The sequence below is a fragment of the Sebastes umbrosus genome, chromosome 15, assembly GCF_015220745.1.
Source record: "Sebastes umbrosus isolate fSebUmb1 chromosome 15, fSebUmb1.pri, whole genome shotgun sequence".
NCBI lineage: Eukaryota > Metazoa > Chordata > Actinopteri > Perciformes > Sebastidae > Sebastes > Sebastes umbrosus.
Genome location: NC_051283.1, coordinates 8,457,107 through 8,478,935, shown reverse-complemented (window position 1 = coordinate 8,478,935; position 21,829 = coordinate 8,457,107). Strand labels below are relative to the sequence as shown.

Below are 21,829 nucleotides of genomic sequence, written 5' to 3'. Positions count from 1 at the left end.
CCACCCGTCTGTCACTCTACCATTAGCACCCAGTGACACCAGAAAATGTCACAGCGAAAGTCATTTGCGTCTTCACAAAATAGGTGGAGCTGGAAGTTTGGTGGTGCGCTGTAGGGACTACTTGCTGCACTATTTGGTGAGCTTTTTCGAGCAGTTAGCTCAAATAACTGCCACCTAGTTAGCCGACTAGCTCGCTCGCTCGCTGGACACAGTTTATTCAACAGAGGTATTTGGTGTGACCCATCTTTTCCACCATTATTTCCACCAAGTCAGCACTATCAAGGCGGTTTGCAGTCGAGTCAGTGGTGCAAATTTGCATGACAGAGTTGCTGAACTCACTTTCTGACTACCTTTGCCTCTGTTTTGCTTCCGGGGTCTCTTTCTTTTCTTTAATCTGTCTTCTTTTTTTTTTTGCTTACAGACGTTTTTCTTTACATATTTAACATTTTTTTTCTCCTACCCTTCCCCCTCTACTTCTCCTACCCTTACTCAGTCATATCCCTCCATCTCATTGTCTCTTCTCTCATATTACCTCTTCACCTGACTCTATTTTTTTTCCTGTATATCTCTCAACATCATGTCACCATCTTGTATGCACAGACTATTGGAACAAAATATTAAATAAACCCCGGGCTCGGTGACATATCAGATACATTTGATTAATTTTGAACTTTCTTTGCACATTGTGTTTACATGTCTGCATCATGAAAATCAAATTATTACAATGTCCACAAAAAGGCTTTTTCAGTCGAAACGTAATATAGATAATAACTGGTTAAGCTGCAAATAGTCTGCAAATATCAGACTGATTTCTTGTCAAGAAACAAACAGTGAGAGCAAATGAACCGATGTGTAGGCTTTTCTGTGCTGAAACTGATTTACTGAATGACTCAACAATCTTGCACTTTAAGTCTGAAAACGTGTGTGTGATCATGTTTTAGTCTTCCTGCATGTTGCAAGAGGAAGTAAATATTAATCCCTTACCATTCCGTCCCATTTGTTTAGAGGGGTAGGGGTGGGGGACGGGATGTTCAGGAGTAGATAAAAAGTCAACAGCAGATGTCACACAGAAGTGGTGTACATCATCTGAAAGCTATGAACCTATTGTAAAAAGTGAATTTTTTTAAAATTTTTTATTATAAAGCAGGATTAAGAACTGTATAAATACTGTTAAAGTATTGAAACGCTGAATCCACGGAGAAATATGCACAGCCCGTATTCAGAAACTGTGCCTCAAAACTCTCTTTGCTTCTATATTCTTTGTTAAAACGAGCCGTCGAGATTTCCGTACATTTGTGATGTCACAAATCTACAATAATATATAATAGACCATTTCATAGTTTTTAATATAAACATTCTAAATGTGTCCCAGTTTATTTCCAGTTGCAGTGTATGTGAATAACATCAGCTGACAGGAAGTAAACATCGAGCCAAGCTGTTGCCTGGCAACGTAATTCCGTTGCAATTCTGTTGAAATGCGCTAAAACGGAGCGTTTCAGACAGAGGGTAAATACAGGCATATTCGGACAGATAGTATGAGGAAAATAAAGTGTTTTTTGAATATTACAGCATGTAAGTATGTTCTAGTAGAAACCCAAAAATACAAGTATGAACCTGAAAATTTGTGTAATATGGGACCTTTAAAATCATGAATCGCACAAAAGCTTTAAAGAATAGAGGTTTTATTGTTTTGGCCACTTCACCAGCTCTAGATACATCTTACTGTATAATGCAACAGTATAATCCACTAAAACACCACAAACCAATGACTTAAAGAAGGAAGTATATTTTACAGGGCTACTGTAATTGCATTACATTGTAACCCCTGTATCTCATTTACCTCTGTCTCTCCCTTTGTTGTGCTCCCTTTCTCTCTGACTCTCCTGACAGACTTTTTACTGTATCTTCAAATCCTCTCTCCTTTCTCTGTCTCGCTGTTCCTCAGTTTGTCTGTCCGTTCTTTTTCATCTCAATCTGTTTCTTCCTTTCTTTCTGCCTCTCTTCCATTGGGTCTCAGATTGTGACGTCTTTCATTACCTCCCTCCACATCTCTCTTTGCCTCCCCCTTACCCTTCGTTCTTGCTCTCTTTGCCTCAGTATACATTTTAATACCTCTTCTTGCCTATGGTATCGCTTTCCTGCCATATTCAGTACAGACATTACTTTATCTCCTCTCTCGCTTCCTCACAGTGGGTGATATGTAAGGGGACAGATCTGTTAAAGAAAGCGACGGAAAGCCAGGATGTGTGAAATACTCAGTGATCCATACTTTACAGGGACCTGTTAAAATCCCATTCGTTCAACACGGTGTTGCCCTGGAAAAATGCATTGCTCTACAGGGGGAAGTGAACTGATCCTCTGATGGGATTTTTTTTATTTATTTTTATGAAAGTGCATCCTGTGCATCATCTATAGCATCGTGCAGCTCCTATATGAAGGAAACCCCTCTGCTGTTCTGCTGCCTTCAGCTAACAGATGTCACTGTAAACAGTTTGTATTAGAACTAGTTTCTATCAAAGAAATAGGCCCTATGAAAACCTTTGATGTCATGTCTTGAGAGAATAAAACTTAAAGGAACAGTGTGTAACAATTCAGGGATCTATTAGCAGAAACAGAATCTCTTATTCATAATTATGTTTTCATAAGTGTATAATCACCTGAAACCAAGAATAGTTGTGTTTTCTTTAGCTTAGAATGAGCCCTTCATATCTACATAGGAAGCGGGTCCTCTTCACAGAGTCTGCCATGTTTCTACAGTAGCCCAGAACGGACAAACTAAACACGGGCTCTTGGGAGAGCCTTTCACGTTTTTACGTTCCCTGAAGGCCACCGTAGTCCTCCGACACGCTTATGAAACTGTGATAACATGAGCTGCAGAGTGCAAAACTGTGGTACCGGGGCGGCAGTGGCTCAGAGGGTAGAGCAGGTCGTCCACCAATCGGAAGGTCGGTGGTTCGATCCCCGGCTCCTCTGGTCACGTTGATGTGCCCTTGAGCAAGACACTTAACCCCAAATTGCTCTCGAAGGCATAGCCATCGGTGTGTGAATGAGTATTTAGATTAGATCCTGATGGGCAAAGTTGGCACCTTGTATGGCAACCTCTGCCATCAGTGTATGAATGTGTGTGTGAATGGGTGAATGCTGACATGAAGTGTAAAGCACTTTGAGTGGTCGGAAGACTAGAAAAGCGCTATATAAATGCAAGTCCATTTACCGGCAGCCGCCGTCTGACTTCCGTTGCTCCTAAAGTAGTATTATTACAGTAAGGAGGGCCTCTGAGCCACGGCGTTACCGCGGTTTTGCACTCAGTGGTTCACATTAACGCAGTCTTGGAAAGGGAGGGGTGAGTGGAGGGGTACACAGTTGGTTGCAATCTGCAACCACACCACTATATACCACCAAATCCTACACACTGTACATGTACCTTTAAAGGGGAAGTACGCCCATTTCCAAAATGAATACGTTAAATCCTATGTTCTAAGACAGTCCAAAAAATATTAGTCAATATGATCAACTCTCTCCCAAATCTAAAAACTAGAGTGCTAAAACTCAAATTTGTGATGTCATAGGGTATAAAGTCTGGAGCTGCTCCATAGACAATGAGTAGGGAGGGATGTTGTAGATGACACTGAGAGCACCCAAGGGAGCGTTCTGAGTATATGGGGATATTTTCTGTTTCACGGCTGACAACACTACCATAGAATAAAGCTCATTTGGGTATAAAAAGAAAAAACATTCTGTGGGTTCCTAAAGTCAGTCTCCCATTCATTATCTATGGAGCATCTCCACACATGTTACCCTATGACATCACAAATTTGAGTTTTAACACTCTCGTTTTTGGCTTTTGACTATGAAATCTCATCTTTGAGACTTACTTCTCTGGTTCCTAGCTTTGAGAGAGAGCAGCTCATGTTCACAAATATTGATTGAACTTTCCCCGGCCATGGTAATAAAATATTTTAGTTCTTAATTTAGGTGGCGTTCCCCCTTTAAGTGCTTTAAGCACCACAAATATAATTCCTTTCACTTATTGTTCCCGAGTTGAAGCAGAAATCTCAGAGACGGCTATCTAAAAACGGAAGCAGATACAAATCTATCTGTGTGTCTAATCACAGTTAAAGGAGCAAATATATTTTAGGTGAACTGGCCCTTTAGGGAGTGACTTTCTGATTGATTTTAATTCATTATTTGACATGCTGACAAGACAGCAATTACTGTATAGCTATTCCCCACTTGGTATTAAATCTTTAAACGTGGACATAAAGTTAGAGTCAACTGTCCCTTATTGGCTCCCGTAGCTAAAAATAGCCCATCATTGGCAGTACTCTAAATCCAACCAGGCTAATAAAGACCATTACATTTCGTGTGCTGGGAATATGTCACGTTTTTTTGCGCCGGAGTACGGCTGCAAAATCAGCACTTATTGATCACAGACTTGCAAAATTGACTGAGGTGTGGGCCCAGCTCCATTGATCTTTGCGATTTTGCCTCCTCCCACGGTGTGTGTGTGCTATTTTTACACACCCACTACCTCACAATAACAATGTCCCCAGTCCCGACTAATGCCCAGTTCAGTGTCAGTGTCGATTTGCTCCGTATTGTTGATGTAGGAACAAAGATGATCAGACTCTGGCCTTGGTGTTTGTCTGTTTCGTATTGATGTCTGCTTGTGGTCTTGGCATAGAAATGTGTGGCGCCAGGATTAGAGAGTTACTCCACTGGTCCTTTTCAAATCAATAATAGCAACATGCTGACCTCACGGTTCATTTGTTAGTGTGGTAGTGTTCTCAGAAATAGACAGCGGCATTCATTAACTGCCTCTTTCTCCCTCTTTGTTACACCACCAGCTGTACCTGAAATGATCTGTATAGTAAAGGTCTTCTTCTGTGTACATGATCGTCTCCTTTAAATTAATTCGCACACACTTACAAACACACGCAGCACGTGCAGCCAATGTTATTTTTGCGCTTTAAGGCACACGTATTGACATTTCATTGACGGATGATTTGCTTTGTACACTATGAGCAAAGACGCAGGTTCGATATGTGTTCACTTTGAAACACACCGGAGATAATTTTGTTCCCCCTCGACGTCTCACTCGGCTCCTAAAGAGGAGTTTAAAAATTCACTGACTGAAATGGAGACAAGTAGTTTGAAACCCTATTGGCGGTTTTGAATTATTTATTTGGCTTAGATCTCGGTGCCCCTGCGTAGTAGCTCAGCAGAATACTTATCAAAATGATTCAGTGTTGTGATTCAGTTCCCTCTAGTTCAGAAACATAATCTCCAGCTTTTTGTCTACAGACGTTCGGGGTTGCAGTCTCAGCAACAGTTCCTGAATGAAGTCGTCCACCTTTTCATTTCCATTTTCAGGCTCCTGCTGTGGTCTTTTAACTCTTATCGTTAAGGTGCAACTCCAAATTGTCTCCTCGGTGCCTATATCCCTGGCTCTTTTTCCTTCAGTTTATCTGGGGTACTTAGTGCATGAGCAATGAGCCTGTTTCTTAACTGGGTGGTCTGATTGATCACCTCAGCTAAACGGCCCGGCCTATAAATCAGTACCTCGCCCCACTCAGCACGTTAATCACGTCCGCCAACAAAGACAACGAGACAATTAAAGAAACATGGGTAGGCCTTAAAAAAAATATGCCCCTTTAATTGCCACAGCAGTTTATTAGGGACTTGGGCAAGCTTAACTTAAGCCTCCATTAACCCTGAGATTTAAGAGGCAAGAAGCTGGCTGGGATGGGGAGGGGGGGGGGCTAGTGTGACCTACAGGGAAGAAGGGGGTGACGGGCAGCATTTCATTTACACAAAGGATACGTTTTTAGATCTGTTCTTTCCTTTTGCAGTTAGATTCCACTGATGTGGAAGATGACTTTCTAAAAATACCGTAGGAGCATAGGAGGAGGCAGAATGATTCTCTGAGCACATTGGCTAATTCTAGCCAGCAAGTTTTGTTGGCTTGCTTTTTTAACAATGGCTTCTGAAAATATGAGTTTTTCTGAATATGTAGAGTCACTCACTCTCAGGGATCCCTAGTGTTAAAACAGACTTATCAGAAAGAGAGTCTTACAATATCGGCGATGCGTTTCAGAGATGGAGAGAAAATGTTGCTAATTGTTTAGCTATACTGCTGACCGCAGGCAGCCAAAGGTTCACGGCTGCAGCTGCGGCATAGACTGTATATATGAAGTGGACGTAGTCACCATGACATCACCCACTGGTTTGTGGAGTGCCGTTTTGAAGTTTTACATTTTGGCTGAAGCCATCGTGGTTTTTGGTCGTTGGCATCTTGGTTATTTGCAACCACAAGTGACATGAGAGAGCGGAGCTAAGTACAACCAAATGCTGAATAAGATATTTTAAGGCGACCAAAAAACGTTATAATTAACTTCCATGAACTGAAAACACTGTGAAAGGGTTAAATTTCTAAGACGAAAACACAGACAACTCCCAGACCGGTCAACGGCGACCTGTCAATCACAAGGTAGCCACGCCCTAAAGCATATCCTGCTTTATGTACATTATTTAAATCATTTAAATTATAGAAAGAGGTAGGTCCTTTATAAGTGTTTTACTTCTGCCTACTCCTTTTGAAACATATAATATTTATTTATTTATTATTTTTTTTAGAATTTGCAGTAAATGTTTGCTATTCACTTTCATCTATCTATCTATCTGTCTGTCTGTATATCATATATAATCTTCTTTTAAAATATGTTTTAACTCGCTTCAGTTGATCTCAATTAACCTCATTCCATTTAATTTCATTTGTATGTATTTATCGCGTATCCTTTTTAAAATGTATTTTCATTACATATTTATTCCTGGCCAACATAATAACGCCAATAACAAGGGATTAATAAATATAAATAATGCAGCCGTACTATGTAGGGACTACAGCGCTGGGTTATGTTATATTTTATCACTCAGTCATGGATTTACAGAATGTTCAAACCCTGTAAACTCTTTCAAAAAAAGTCTGGATAATATGTGTAAATGATTTAATGTAGAGTACTGTCACATTCCTCCTGTACACCTACAGAAACTATTAATGTAACAGCACACTTGGCTGTACTGGACAGTCTGTTCTCCATCTCTGTTTTGAGATATCCATTCCTTTCATCCGTCATTACCGGAGGGGAAAAAAACACCTACTTGGGGTTAAAATTAACTCTTTGAAAAATCCAGTATCATCTCTCCAGTCTTGATCTAAATCACAAATTGGCCCTCTTATGATCTGCATGAGAAAAGCAGGCCCGGGATGATGTGGAGATGGCCTGCTTCAGCCAGGCCTGTGGGCCTGATGAAAGCACCGCCACCTTTGATGTTATGACAAGGACCGATGAGTACTTCACACCGTGTCTTCTCTTGATCTCATGCATTTGCCGCGTGGGTGTATGTGGCCGTGTATTTTTAGAAAGTAATCATAACCTCATGCATAAAGTATAAACTCACACACACATAAACAATGAACCGAGTCACCCTACACCCTATTTGTGTATAATGTATAAATACATCTTTGTCAGTGACGTGCATCAGTATGAGCCTGCGCAAACAGATGCTTTTATACTTTAGTTTTTGAGTAAACAGAGAGGATTTGGTTCAAACCTCAGTTCTTGTGTCTGTTCACAGCACCCGCCAGTGTCACCTACTGCTGGACATCTTCAACCCAACAGAGCATGAGCTCACTGTCAGCGCCAAGAACAACCAGGACCTGGTTCTCCATGCCAGCGAGTGCCAGAGGTGAGTGGAAGGTTTCTCTTTCTACATACAGGTAGAATTAATCTTACCATGTCCCATATGGTGATGACTCAAAGCAAAATGTCTTCCAGGTCCCCAATTTGTATATATATATATGTGTGTGTGTATGTGTACAGTATATATTTGATACATTCTTAATGCAATTTTAAACATTTTGTGATATGCTGACTATTGCGATAAGATATATTGCAATATATTGTGATTTATTACCTTTTTCAACTGCAAATTATGCAGTTTGTCAACATCTGTTTTATCTCATAAGATACAGTTTTCACTCTGTTCATCTCAGAGTTTTCATCCACATATCTTAAGGTCAGAGGTCAATGGACCCCTTTGAAAATGGTAATGCCAGTTTTTTTCTCTCCAAAATGTATCCTAACTTTGGCATGTTATTTATCATTATTTGGCATTATAAATCTAAATCTAAATATTTGCAAAATCAGCGCTTTTGCTTTTCACTTTGGCACCAAATCCTCCTCCATCGTCTTGTCTGTCAACTCTCTCCCGTCCCGTTGTGTTTGAAATATGATACCTGCTACTCTGTGCTGAGGTGTTCTGTACAGAGCAGACACTTTCACTTTCAGTTTGTAGCGTCTGTCGTCCAACTATTTATTGACAACACGGTGCTGATATGCAAAAATGACCTAAAATGGGTTTTATTTCTATTAAAAAAACAAAACAACGGTGGGGGCGGTGGGCAAGTAATATAATCGTTCTATGCCCAAACACCATGTAACACCAGTAACATCGTCTACCGCGGCGAGCCTACACAACAGCTGTAAACTGCTTCTGTTGATTAAAACTGCATTATAAGGTGCTATATAAGGGAATTTAGGCAAGCAGTCCAGACCATACTACCACAACACATCCACTACAAGACAAATCTCTCCACAGATATTATACAAACAATACCAATGGACAAAATGGCAAAATATTATAGGAAACCATTAAAGCAAATTTATGATTCTTGTATATTTACAGCATATCTAAATTTCTTTTTGCATTTTAAATGAGGCCTTCTTTAGGCCAAGCAAGCAATAAGCAGCTCTATCATGTACGGAAATCTAAATATCACATTGGACTGGGTATCATTAAATATTAAATTACTCATATCAGTTACATCTCTAGAGTTTAAGCCTCTCTAGTAATACTCATTGCTAGAATAAAATTCATCCAAGCTTTGAAATAGCAGACTTATTAGCATCATATTCATTATATATTTATATGTCGTGAAAGTGTGACAGCACGCATGCTGTGAAAGAGACTGACATTTTGGTTTTGCTATATCTGGCGAGTTGCAGATTGGACAGTTATTTTTCCTCCAACATTTTTCATGGTGCAGTTTTCTACTTCTATTTCAGCCTCAGGCGTTGCTCACTATTCCGTAAGGAGCTGCTAATTCACCTGAAATAATTTTTCTTAGTGTGGGTTTCAGTTAGAGCGTCTCTGTGCCAGGAATACGAAATCTGGGGGGGAATCCTAAATTGATGTAGGACAATACAAGACCTGTTTATGTTCTTAATCGCTAATGTGTCTCCCCTGTTTTTCACATTCCCACGTTTACACACGTGCACATACATCATCACACTTGTTGTTTCACTGGGAAGCGGCAAATTATGATTCCTGTCAGCACCGTTTCTCCAGTGCATCCTTGGCCACGAGCGGAGGTACACTGTTGGTGACTCATAGCTCTTTCTCACAGGGGTGGAATGTTATTATTTGAGGGGATTTCGGGGGTGGAAAGGGATCTTTTCAGACCGAGCCAAACAGCTCATCACTCAGCTCACTCCAAATAATCTTCCCTGTGCAGAAGTGAGCTGTTAAGATAAGCTTTTTTGTAACCACAATAAAGATCACTTCAGAACTCCTAAAAAAAAGTTGCATTTAGAGACACTGTTTTATTATGCCTCCGTGTTGGCGATAGCAAGGATGAACTGATTAGAATTTGATGATCAAGGTTCAAGGTAAAGGTGTCAAGAAGTGTCAAGTGTCAAGCATTCATATGCTAATTATTAGGGCTGTGTATTGGCAAGAATCTGGTGATATGATACGTATCATTCAATATATTGCGATACTGTAAAATTTAATTTAAGGAAAACTGTCATAGTATAAAGAACACACCAGAAATACACCATTTTAGAATAGGCAAAAATAACATATTTATACTGCATGCAAAAAATGTTTGTGCATGTTTTTTTTGCCCAACACTGCATGTGATTATCATAAAGTGGGCATGTCTTTAAAGGGGAGATTCGTGGGTACCCATAGAACCCATTTTCATTCACATATCTTGAGGTCAGAGGTCAAGGGACCCCTTGAAAATCAGTTTTTCCTCGCCAAAATTTAGTGTAACTTTGGAGTGTTTTTAGCGGCTGGCGCTACCACAGTTTTGCACTCTGTGGCTCACGTTGTCACAATTTCACAAGTGTGTTACAGAATTACGGTGGCCTTCAGGTCACGTAAAAATGTGAACAGCTCTCACTAGATCTAGTGTTTGGTTTGTTCGTTCTGGGCTCCTGTAGAAACATGGTGGACAACGTGAAGAGGACCCGCTCCCTATGTAGATATGAGCGGCTCATTCTAAGATAACAAAAACACAGCGATTCTTAGTTTCAGGTGATTATACACGAATGAAAAGATAATAATGAATATTATAATCAATTTCTGTTAATAGATTCTCCTAAATCCTACACACTGGACCTTTAATGTAAATATATATATATATATATTTTAATAATGTCAAGTTAATTCAACTTACATTTTCTAGTTTTTATTTTCAGACCACTTCAGAACTTATGAGTTCAAATGATGAGTTGAATGAATGTTTCACCGTTTCAAATTAGCTTGCCCACAACACTGCCTGTGTTACTGTAAGATCATGTGTTGTGGTCTTTTAAATTACTGTACACAGTGTCCAGGTCAGGCGTTCATTTAGTATAAGTGGTGTCATACCCACAGTGGAATCACTGCTTAATGATTGCTGGTTAGTTGTACCACACTCTTTTTCTTTGCTCTGCTCTTTTGTGACGCTGCTGTTTCAATACATCAATGTGAAGGTTGTGGGTTTATTGTTTGATTTTTGTTTGTTTTTCTTTTTTTCCCGTAAGTCTTTCATTAAATAAACAAATCACACCAGAGAATAAATGAGTGTCTGCCAAAGAAAAGCACATTTGTGCTGCCATTAAAACATTTCCAGGAGTCTCTTGAAAGCGATTTTGATCTCAGGGTCCCATGCTGGTTATCCATTTACCACCCACTGTTCTGCCTGTGGAACACTAGACTGTAAGTACTACCATCAAAAGTTACATGAGTATGAACTGTAATATATGAAGTGATAGAGTAGACTCTGGTCCTTTCGGTCTTTGTGGTTATCTTTGAAAATAAACCACTAAGTCGTCTAAGATCATCCAGTGACGTTGGCGGAATGTGACTAAGTACATTTACTCAAGGTACTTACTTGAGATACTTGTACTTACTTAAATATTTTCATTGTATGCATCTTCATATTTTACTCCGCTACATTTATTTGACACATTATAGTTACTAGCTAGTTTTCAGGTTGAAACTTTTCATAAAAATCATATGATAAGCTTATGAAATACAATAAATTGTTCAGGATTAAAACCGTGGTTTCCAGCCTTTTTTGGTTTGTACCTTTTAAAAGAAAGCAGGGTTTGGTTGAGGCTCCTTGTCACATTTCCAATGTCTTTGAGTTGTTTGCAGTTCCATTAACGAGACAAATCCTCTCTAAATGGGATCATTCCAATAAGTGTTTGAGGCCCGAAGAGATAACATTATCTATTATTTCATAAAAGCAAAAATGAGGGAAAAGTCTGAAAAAGGACTACAGATGTGTGTCGCACAGCTTCCCCCCCCCTTTCCCCTCTCACTTATCATCTCACGACCCCTCACATTTATCTTGTGTCCATTCAGAGACGGTGCTGGGAACCACTGGACTAAACTAGCTAACTGTATATAAACATAATGTCAACACTGTAACTTCTTCACATTCTGTTGATAATGTTACATTATTATTATTTTTTTTAATGTTTTGCCTGTTTGAGCGGCACATGACGGTTACTTCGCTGAACTGATCAGGCGTGCGATGTGTGTTGTCCACACAGACTACTGCCAGCCCTTTCCTTTTACATTGAGTTTTCCTTTCATAATGGCCATCAATAATATAATGTTTCATTTCATTATAAATGTCATTTATATTTATTTTAGACAGAAAAAGCTTAAGAAATGTATGCTCATTTGTAAATAATAATAATAACCCACAATTAAAAGCCAGTACTCTGTTCATTTATGGAGCATAAAAAATAGGCGACCCCTCGAATCTCTAGATTTGCCGCAGCCGAGCCGCACTGCTCACGCAGACAGTGTGGCCCGGACTTTACACATTGCACCTTTAAAGGTTGTTACTATTTTCTATTAGTCTGTCCTGTCATTATGTACTTTCTGCTGCTGATGCTCTTTTAAGTCTGTCTATCTGTTATTGTAATATAATTCCCCAAATTGCAGAGCTTCACTTTACCCGTCTCTCAATGATATCACCATTAAAGTCAATGTTCTACATAAGGACTTAAGTAAAGGTCAGAATGCATTATGCACCAGTTGTATAATTGATTATAAAAAAAAAAAAAGCCTGCTTGTCTAGAAACTGATACAATATGACACAATGTGCCTCTGAGGCAAAAAATGTCAAGTCTGGTATCAACGTCAGATGTATATATAGACTTACATGTCTTTTTCCCCTTTGACTGACATTCCCCGTAGACACAGCCGTCGGCTTTGACTCCACCAATCAGCGCTTTCCCTCCTGTAGAGATTCTTTCTTGAGGCCTGACAGACATATAGATTCATTATCAGAAGATTAGCATCATTTCACAGCAAACAGTGTTTCTGTAGATACCCCTACGAGAGCAGACTAGTGGATGCAGCCTCACTCATCCCCGGCTCAGTTTTGGCAACATGCTGATCATTTCCTTTGACACCCAGCGCACGCACAGATTATTCATAGTGGTGTAGGATTTTGCATACAGAGAGAATCAGGGCCACGGACTCGGAGATCTCCGTCTGCTGAACCATATTGTGCTTGTCTCTTCAACTCATCCCCTCTCGACATCAGATGGCCCTGTCATTTCATATTTCTTTCCTGTTCTATGATGAATGAGGTGTCAGGCGCAAGATGTTTTCTGGATTCTTTATCCAGCGCTGGTGAAGCTACCACAGTCGCAGAAATGACACTGTCAATCATCTACACTTTTCCTCCTACAACAAATGGTTTTTAATTGTTTCCATTGAGCGTTTTCATGGTTACAGAAATAGAAAAGCCTTCATGCATGGCGAGGCATACAGCAGTTTGAACAGCAGATTTAATAGTTTATAGACTTGTGGCCATATGAGTGGAGTATGAGAGCAGCAACAGGAACCTGTTTCCATCATCTGTAACAGCTCCTGCATTAAAGGGTTTCGTCTGTATTCTTCAACCTGGAACGTATATCCTCATGTTTTTGTGTCTGAGCGACTAATGGGGACAACAATATCTGAAATTGGTCCAGTATTGAGGGAGAGCGCTGTAACGAGGGCATTGTCATTCTAGCTTGTCAAGAAGGAGGTGAAATAACATACAATAACTTGCAAGATTTCAGAACGAGACTTCTCTTTGAGCGAGACTCTTTCCATAATGTTATCAGACACTTAGAATAACAATCAGAGTCTGTCATGGCAAAAATAAGCACTTTTAGTGGACATAAATGATGGTGCCAGCTTGCCCCAATAGCACCATATTATAGCCTGTGAGCAGCTGCTGTCTACAGCGCTCTCCCTCAATAGTCTAGTCAGTTAGACCAAAAAACATGGGAGTTTGAAAAATACTGAAGTTACCCTTTAAGTAGTTTTAGATAGTGACAGGTGGTAACTTCCATATATTGAATGCTCCTTCTGAAAAACTTCAGATCTTATAGTGTGGTGCAGAATTGAGTCCTAAAACCAGGACATGACTTAGCATTTTAGCACTTCCGGTTCCCTTGGCTCAAAGTCAATGGGGTTTTTTGAATGGGTTTTTGGTTAGATGCTTGAAATAAGGTCTGCGGTTAACACAAGTTCAGAGATTTTTTTAACGTTTTACTCTACGATATAAAATACGTCAGATAATATCCCACTCATGAATTCTGAAGCTTCTACTCGTCTTAAAAAAGGCGCTTATGAGGGAGGCTAAATGAGACCACTAAACGTCATCACACCGTCTAGTCCGCCTTTACAGCCTCGCTGTGTATACTCGTGGTCATGCGAACGTGGTGTCATTCGTTTATAGCCTAAAGTTAGCTTTTTACTTCTGCCGAATGCATTTATGCTTAAAAAATTGTAAAAGTGGTGTTCATTTGTGAAGAGTATGATTAAGTATCATGAATGTTATTTTGCCGCAGAGCTTGTTTTTTGCAATACTCCAAAACCCAATGGAAAAATCCCATTGGCTTTTGGTCGAGGGAACCCAAGGCGATGCTAACTTCCTAGTTGGTCTACAAAAGTACGTCATCCCTGGATCACTCTATTGGTTGTGTTTGTGCAGTAAGTTTAGTGTGAGGATTGTGTATTCTCTTCATGTGAAGACAACACATGGAGAGGGGTGAACAGGGTGAGTGACAGAGTGCTGCTTTCATCTTCCCTCATCATTCACAGACTTGTCTTTTACAAGGTCTTTATCCCCTCCATGGTGTTCTCTAATGGCGGATGAAAAAAGTGAAGCACCTCAGTATGTGAATGGTCACTTTGATGTTTGGAAGCTCAACAGCGGCCTTGACACCCCACAGTGATGCCCAAACTTGAATTTTTTTTTTTTCCATATTTGCTTTGAACAGAGCAGAACAGAGAGAAGAGGACACGCGGAGGATGTGTACCTGTCTGTTCTTTTTGTGGTCAACGAATTTCCTGGCACAGCGTTATTCTCTTGGTTAAACAATATTCACAGTGGGGGATTTTTACAGGCGCACATTAAGAGAGGTCTGCTTTTGTGAAATGTAATGATGCCAATTTGGAGCAATGTTAACAATCAATGTTCAGCTATTCATTAAAAAATGACAACACAAAGAGCACATCTTCGGCTCCAGCCCCCCCCCGCGAACCTGAATAGGATAAGCGGTTACAGATAATGGATGGATGTAGTTGAGATCAAGATGAAGGCTGAGGTCAAACATGGGTGAGATCCAAGCAAGGGTCGCGTCTAGAAGGTAATCTGAAAATTTGCGAAAACTTCTTCTTCTCTTGCGAGACCCGCTGCCCGATGATCTATTCTAACCTTAACCATTCGAGGTCAAAGCCTCACCTTAACCATTCAAGGTAAATGCCTCACCTTTACCATTCAAGGTCATTGCCTAACCTTAATTATTCGAGGTCAATGCCTAGTTTTAACCATCTCACGAGAGTTCTGCAATTTGCGTCTTACCTTCTAGCCACGACCCCGAGCAAGGGCACCAAAGTAGGCAGGTAGCAAATGGGGAAGTGGCCCCCAACTTATCGCCCCCGGCCTGATTTGGCGTCATGGCTGTTGTGATCCCATCGCAAGATGGTCTCTAGTTATATGTCCGTCTGTCTGTCTTCGGACAGATTTTTGTCACCGCAATAGCGTCGCAACTGTGTAAAATGCAGTCACGCAACATTAAAGGTATGTAGTTGAGATCAACAGGATGCTGGAAATATGGGGTTAGGGAGTGGGGATGGGGCCATTGGTCCCCCCACTTTACGCCCCTGGTCTTATTTGGCGTAGCGGCTGTTGTGATCCCATCGCATCTTTAGTTCTCCTGCCAGTGTTCAGTACAGGAGCTCAGCCTGCCAGCTGCTGTCAATCAAACAGACAGCTGAGACAAAAAGAGCATTTCTGATATTTCCCTAAAGAACTTTTTTTTTCCTTTTAATAATACAAAATATTAACAATACATTTAAAAAAAGAACATTTTGTGTTGCTTTTTATGTTGTATTAAAGAACTGCTTGTCCTAACATTAGCAGGACATTGCTGGTTCTGCTAGCTTGGCATTGTCATTGGCCTCTGGATAGCTAGCTAAACCCTGGGATTATCACAGAGGCACCGACTAATGACACAACAAGGTTATACTAATTAACAGTGATTAACGGATCGTTGATTAATCATTGTCATTCCTCCTGAACTACATCACAACGATGTGTTAACGCAAAACGAAAATCAAAAGTCCTCTGTTGGATATCTCTGATGAAATTATGACCACAAACGGCTTGATAGTGATACTGTAAAATTGAACATTCATTCATCAGTATGCTTCACCATGCACAGTCAGTCTGCAAGAAATGACTAATTCACTCCACAATTACTCCTCGGTAGCTGTTTTTTTTTTAACCACCTTTAGCTGAGAAAAATGATCAGGCTCTAATGGTCACTGCTCTGCATAAACAGCATGTAAATTAGCACCGCTCTCCTCACTTACTTTCTATCTATCTAGTGATCCTCTGTGCCATCAGACAGCCCCGACCTTTCTGCCTCTGAATCTTTGATCGAATGAGCAAATTATAATGAGACGGAGCAAATTAGTGTCTGTTATTAATATGAATCAAAAATAAGAAATGTTGTCCGAGATGTCAGGCTGGAAAGTCATTTCCATAAAACACGTTCTTAAGCATCGTAATTGCGTGGGTTTGACTGCAAGTCCTTTAGCGGGTGATTCTTTTGTATAGAATGGGCTTGATGCAAGTGTTTGAACAGTATCTAATTATCCAAATTGAAGAGCAGAGGCCCTGAGGCACTTGTCTCTGGCTGTCAGCTGTATAAATATAACCAGTGGGAGAACATCCTTGGTCACCTTTTTGTGATATAAGCCCTCTCAGCATCCTCCAGGAGATTTCTCTGCACCATTCATCGCATCTATTTAATGAGGTTCATGGGGAATGCTTTATTGTATTTTGTCATCTTTAGTTTCAGCTCTTTGTCCAAGTTGTTCTGCTTTCCTACTAACATTTTTATTAGGGCTGTTAATCGATTCAAATATTTAATCATGATGCGATTAATCGCAAATTAATCGCACATTTTTGTATCTGTTCAAAATGTACCTTAGAGGGAGATTTGTCAAGTATTTAATACTCTTATCAACATGGGAGTGGACAAATATGCCGCTTTATGCAAATGTATGTATACATTTATTACTGGAAATCAATTAACAACACAAAACAATGACAAATATTGTCCAGAAACCCTCACTGGTACTGCATTTAGCATAAAAAATATGCTGAAATCATAACATGGCAAACTGAAAAATAACTTTACTCAATGACCACTTACAAGCTGTTTTTGTTTTTGGTGTTCTTCAGCAGATTTTTGTTAGTGAACAATTATTTTCAAGGTCAAGAATGAACTTCTCGCTTGAAATCTGGTGTGTTTTCTGTTTTGTATCACCAGCACTCAAGATAAATATAAATACTCTATATAATACAAGCCTCGATTATTATAATAATACACTTTAATTATAATGCACATTTCAAAACAAAGTTTAAAAAATGCTTTACATGGGGGAAAAAAAATTAAAATTAAAACATTTCAGAACTACGAGTAAATAAAATCAAGCAAAAAGATAATTTACAGAAAAGGAAATACAATAAAATCTGATAAAAAAGAGTGAAATAAACAAATGAAACAGGACTAACAAAAACACATATTTTCTAACTTATCTCTAATGTAATACAGATATTTTTTCCCTCAAATTTAAAGATATCCATCTCCTAGATTTCTGCTTCCACCACATCATGATTCAGGAGAATTACCTTCCCTTTAAAGGTGCTGATAAGATTGAAATATTACAACAAAACAATAACGAAAAAAAAATCTTCTTCAGGCTCTCTTTCCAGCCTGTTCTCATTCCCAGGGTTTCAAATACTGATGCTTTGTCATGGCCATCGGCGTGCGATAGCGCTGCACAAGTCGCCCGGTATGGTATGAAATGCATCGTTAACTACAATGTAAACCCATCCGTGGCAACAGTAAACGCTCAGAGAAAGTACGCCGGGAGTGTGGTGACGTATAGTTTAAAGAGCGAAAAGACACACTGGGCGGGCGGGAGTGGAGGTTGATGGGTTCAACATACACAAGGCTTTCATCAAGGAGACCACTGTTTCCCATGCATCATTTTACAATCAGCTGTTCGTTCATGTCTCGTGTTCACAACGTTCAGTGTCATTTTCACTGTGCAAACGTAGTAGTTTTTAACCTCAGCCATGTATTTCTTTCCTAAACCTAACTATTTTGGCTTTGTGGCCTGAATCTAAAGTGACACTAAGGGTAACTATAGTGGTTTTGATACCAAAAGTAAAATGACGCCAAGGGGCGTGACAAAGCGGCGGTATGTGACGAGTTGGGATGAGAATCTGTTGCTCTTTCCGGAAACAGTATTCCTGTTATTTTGCATTCACCACAGAATACAGTGACGATAGTGTTTCTTTGGTAGAAAGTACTGCAGTTTCTGTACTGGAGTTTCACCGTAAGGTCCGGACATTATCCACAGTGACTGGGATATTGTTTCTGAAAAGAGATGACCAGCACACATACAATTCCAATTGCCTTATTTTATGCAAAAATCTCTGAGCAGACATCAAAAAACATTAGCAAATCTGCATGACTAGATTCCTCAATCTGTATATTCTTTACTTAATTAAGTAATATGGGTGAACCATCCCTTCTAATCCTACACAAACACATTACATGTTAAAACTGCTGTTAGCAGATGTTTTAGTTGCAACCCTGTCTCCTACAAAATTGTGTTCCCATATAACTAAACTGCATCCTCAATTACGTTTCGAGGGAAATGTATTTTACGGTCGCAACTTTAAACGGTTTTAAACACGTGGTTAACGTTGTAAATTGAAACAAAACAAAAAAAACGCAACAAAACTACTGAGTTAGCTTTAGGCATCAAAGTTTCTTTGGTTAGGTTTAGTAAAAAAAAACATCATGGTTTGGCTTAAATTGACTATGTTTGTGACATTATCTAGCTTAAGACCTAAATTAAAATAAGTCAACGTGTTGACTTTTGGTTTCACACGGGACACCAACAGCGGTCTCCTGGGTGAAAGTCCTGTTTGTTGGATCCATGCCCCACCCTGTCCTCCTCCCTACACAGACTTCCTTAGACATCCGCTGACTATCATTACGAACGTATTAGTGATACGTCAGAAACAAACGTAATCCGTGACAAAATACGTTTTCAGTAGGTTTGCCGTTTTGTTGAATGGGAACTTCATTGTTAGGAGACAGGGCTGGTTAGTTGTTGTAGCAGTATAAGTTAATATTTTTGAGCTCAGCATCATCGTTGAAAGCGAAACATAATAAAAAACATAATGTCCGGTGGTACGGATGCTCTTGAAAGTCATCCAGTGTACATTCCTTTGCGAGCAGCAGTTTGCTCTCAGACCTTCTTGATTCCAATCACCCAATCCCACACTACAGCTGTGTCTCCCAGGGGATCTAAAAAGGCCATTGAAGGGGGGTTTACATCTCATCACAGCATCGACCCCCAGGCTCTAACTAGTTCCCACTGCCGTCACCACCATTATCATTGCAGAGCCATCTCAGTAATACGTCCCCTGTAGTAGAGCGGGGAGTTAGCCGCTCACTGCAGCAGTTTCTCATTTTTAGCCACGTTCTCTTCTCCATTCGCCATGCCTTTTGGCTCCGCCGGATCGCCGCGCACAAGGGCAGACACGCCTCATTGCATGAGCTTTTCAAACAAAGCTTGTTTCCATGGTGACCACCTTTCCCCTTCTCGTGCTACTTTTTATGGCAGCAGAGCACATAATGCATCTGCAGCCATATATCCCATCTCAGCCTAGTAGTGCGAGTATTATCATTTGATTGTTTGTTTCACAACCTGCAAATCAAATCGGCCTTTTTTTCTCTCATTCTGTCGTATAGCGTTGTACTGGACATGCTCATTACGTGAACAATATCGCGTGTAATAAAAACACACTTGTATCCGCCAAGGATAGGGCACAGCAGCAATGTTTTCTGAGAAAGATGAGAGCTGACTGCTGAGATGTACATCTGCTGCTGCTCGACCTCTCCCTGGGATTCAGCTTCACGCCACTGTCATCTTTTCTCAGCCCTGTTGGCTGTCTGGAGATGGGTTAGTTAAGGTGCTAGAACATCAAGATGTTTTTCCACTCGCATGTCCTCCTGTACAATACTGTACTGCTAGAATCACTCCATCCAGCTGCCTTATAGACCTCTTGGTAGTCATTTGACAGAGTCTTTTTTTATACTGTTGGTATTCTGGAAATGTGCTTCATTTCCACCCGAATCCATATATTCATGTGACGTATATAGCAGATATATCAGTCATTTCCTTCCCCAGTCACCTGCAGCTTTATTGACTTAATCCTGTGCTGTCACTGGATTGTCCACTGCTCTTACAGTAACACATATAGCAACGCATTATTATTTACAAGCTGCCACGTCCCTGGTTGAAATCCAGCAGGGGACCTTTTGTTGCATGTCAGTCCCTTCTATCTCCCCATGCCTTGTCTCTAACCACTGTGCTGTTTAATAATGGCAAAATGCCCCCAAAAAGAGCTTCAGGGTGTCAGCAGCAGAGACAAAAATAGCTCACTGTGTCATCGTAATAAGTCTACAAAGCCTCAATTTTAATGCCAGGCAGCGCTTTAGAAAATGGTCTGTACAGAAGCATTCTTCGATACCTATCCGCATACAGTAATTGGCGGTAAGGATTCTTTTTTTTCGCCGCAGCTCATCATATTGAGCGAGACATGGACGGATGGAGCGCCCGCTGCCTCTGCAGCCGCTGCATACAAAGGGTTACACGGAGTCAGCCGCAGTCTAAAAATAGACTGTTGCTCTCGCCTGCCTCTGCACAGGGCCTCTATGGATCTCCACCCTTAAGCTCTTGCACGTGAGGTAAAAATAACCCTCTTTGTGAAAACATACACACACACACACACACACACTCGGTACGTTCTTCGCTCTCCTAGCTTTCTCCCCTGTGACATAACACAATCACTGGCTGTTAGGAAAGATGCAAAAAGGCTCTGATAAAAATATTGGTTGCACATGATTTACTGTTCTGTGCAGAGCGCAATTCAAACTGTGCTCACAGCATGCTCACAGTCGCACAGCAGAGAACGCCTTTCGCACGCTGTAGTAAAACAACAAGACGACTAAAAACATCTCTCACACAAATAAGTTAAATACATTTACACGAGCAACATAGTACAGCAACGGTCGTCGACTGGAAGCAAGCATCTGCACATCAAAACATCTGCCCATGTTTGAGTTTACAGACCTCCAGGTTGACTTGATTGGTGGCTTTGCAGTGGTCAGATGAAAGCGGCCCCATGTGCTTTAATGTGATTATCATGTACTTTTGGTCTGAGGCAACACAGCATCTAATTAGGAAGGGGTCATTTCACTGTGACCAGCTCATCCTAAGCTGGTGTTATTACTGCCATTAAAAAGGCTTCACTGCCACAGCGTATTGCAGGATGGTGGTAATTAGCAATATAGTGTCAGAAGTCACACCCGGTAGACAGGATGATATTTAGTGATACGGGTCTGGTTTGCTTTTAAATTATTATTTTTTTAGCAAGAAATACAACATGAAAGACCTCAGTCACCTCGGCTATACACCCAAATACATAACCGTAGCTCTCTCTATGATACCTGTCCATTGGTTTTGTTGTTCTGTTAAGTCAGGCTGGTCTCATACACTGTTCGTAGCTATACCTACGAAAAGTAATGCACTGTAATTTATGTTTATCCCATGAAATCAATTTGGGTGTAATTCACGTAATGTGTGAACCGGAAAAATAAAGAGTGGCAAACACCACGTAGGGAGGAGTCAGATGGGTGGGTCAGAAAATACCAGACTTTCGTCCAGGAGACCGGCGTTAGTGTCCCGTGTGAAGCCAGAAATCAACGTTGATTTATTCGTCACGTAACTTAATGTACTTTCGTAGTTATTTTAAGCCAAACACAATGTTTTCCTGAGCCTTACTAAGTAGTGTTGCTGTCTAAACCTAACCAATTTGATC

The 21,829-nt window shown here is 40.4% G+C and overlaps 1 protein-coding gene across 2 annotated transcripts in view; it reads left to right on the top strand.

Moving 5' to 3' along the window:
• trappc9 (trafficking protein particle complex 9) overlaps window positions 1–21,829 on the top strand; it is a 250,202-nt gene that overhangs the window by 128,923 nt on the left and 99,450 nt on the right. For both annotated transcript variants that reach the window (XM_037794320.1, XM_037794319.1), the window contains one exon: window positions 7,639–7,749. In XM_037794320.1, coding sequence (XP_037650248.1) covers window positions 7,639–7,749 — 111 coding nt within the window. The remainder of the gene's footprint in view (window positions 1–7,638; window positions 7,750–21,829) is intronic.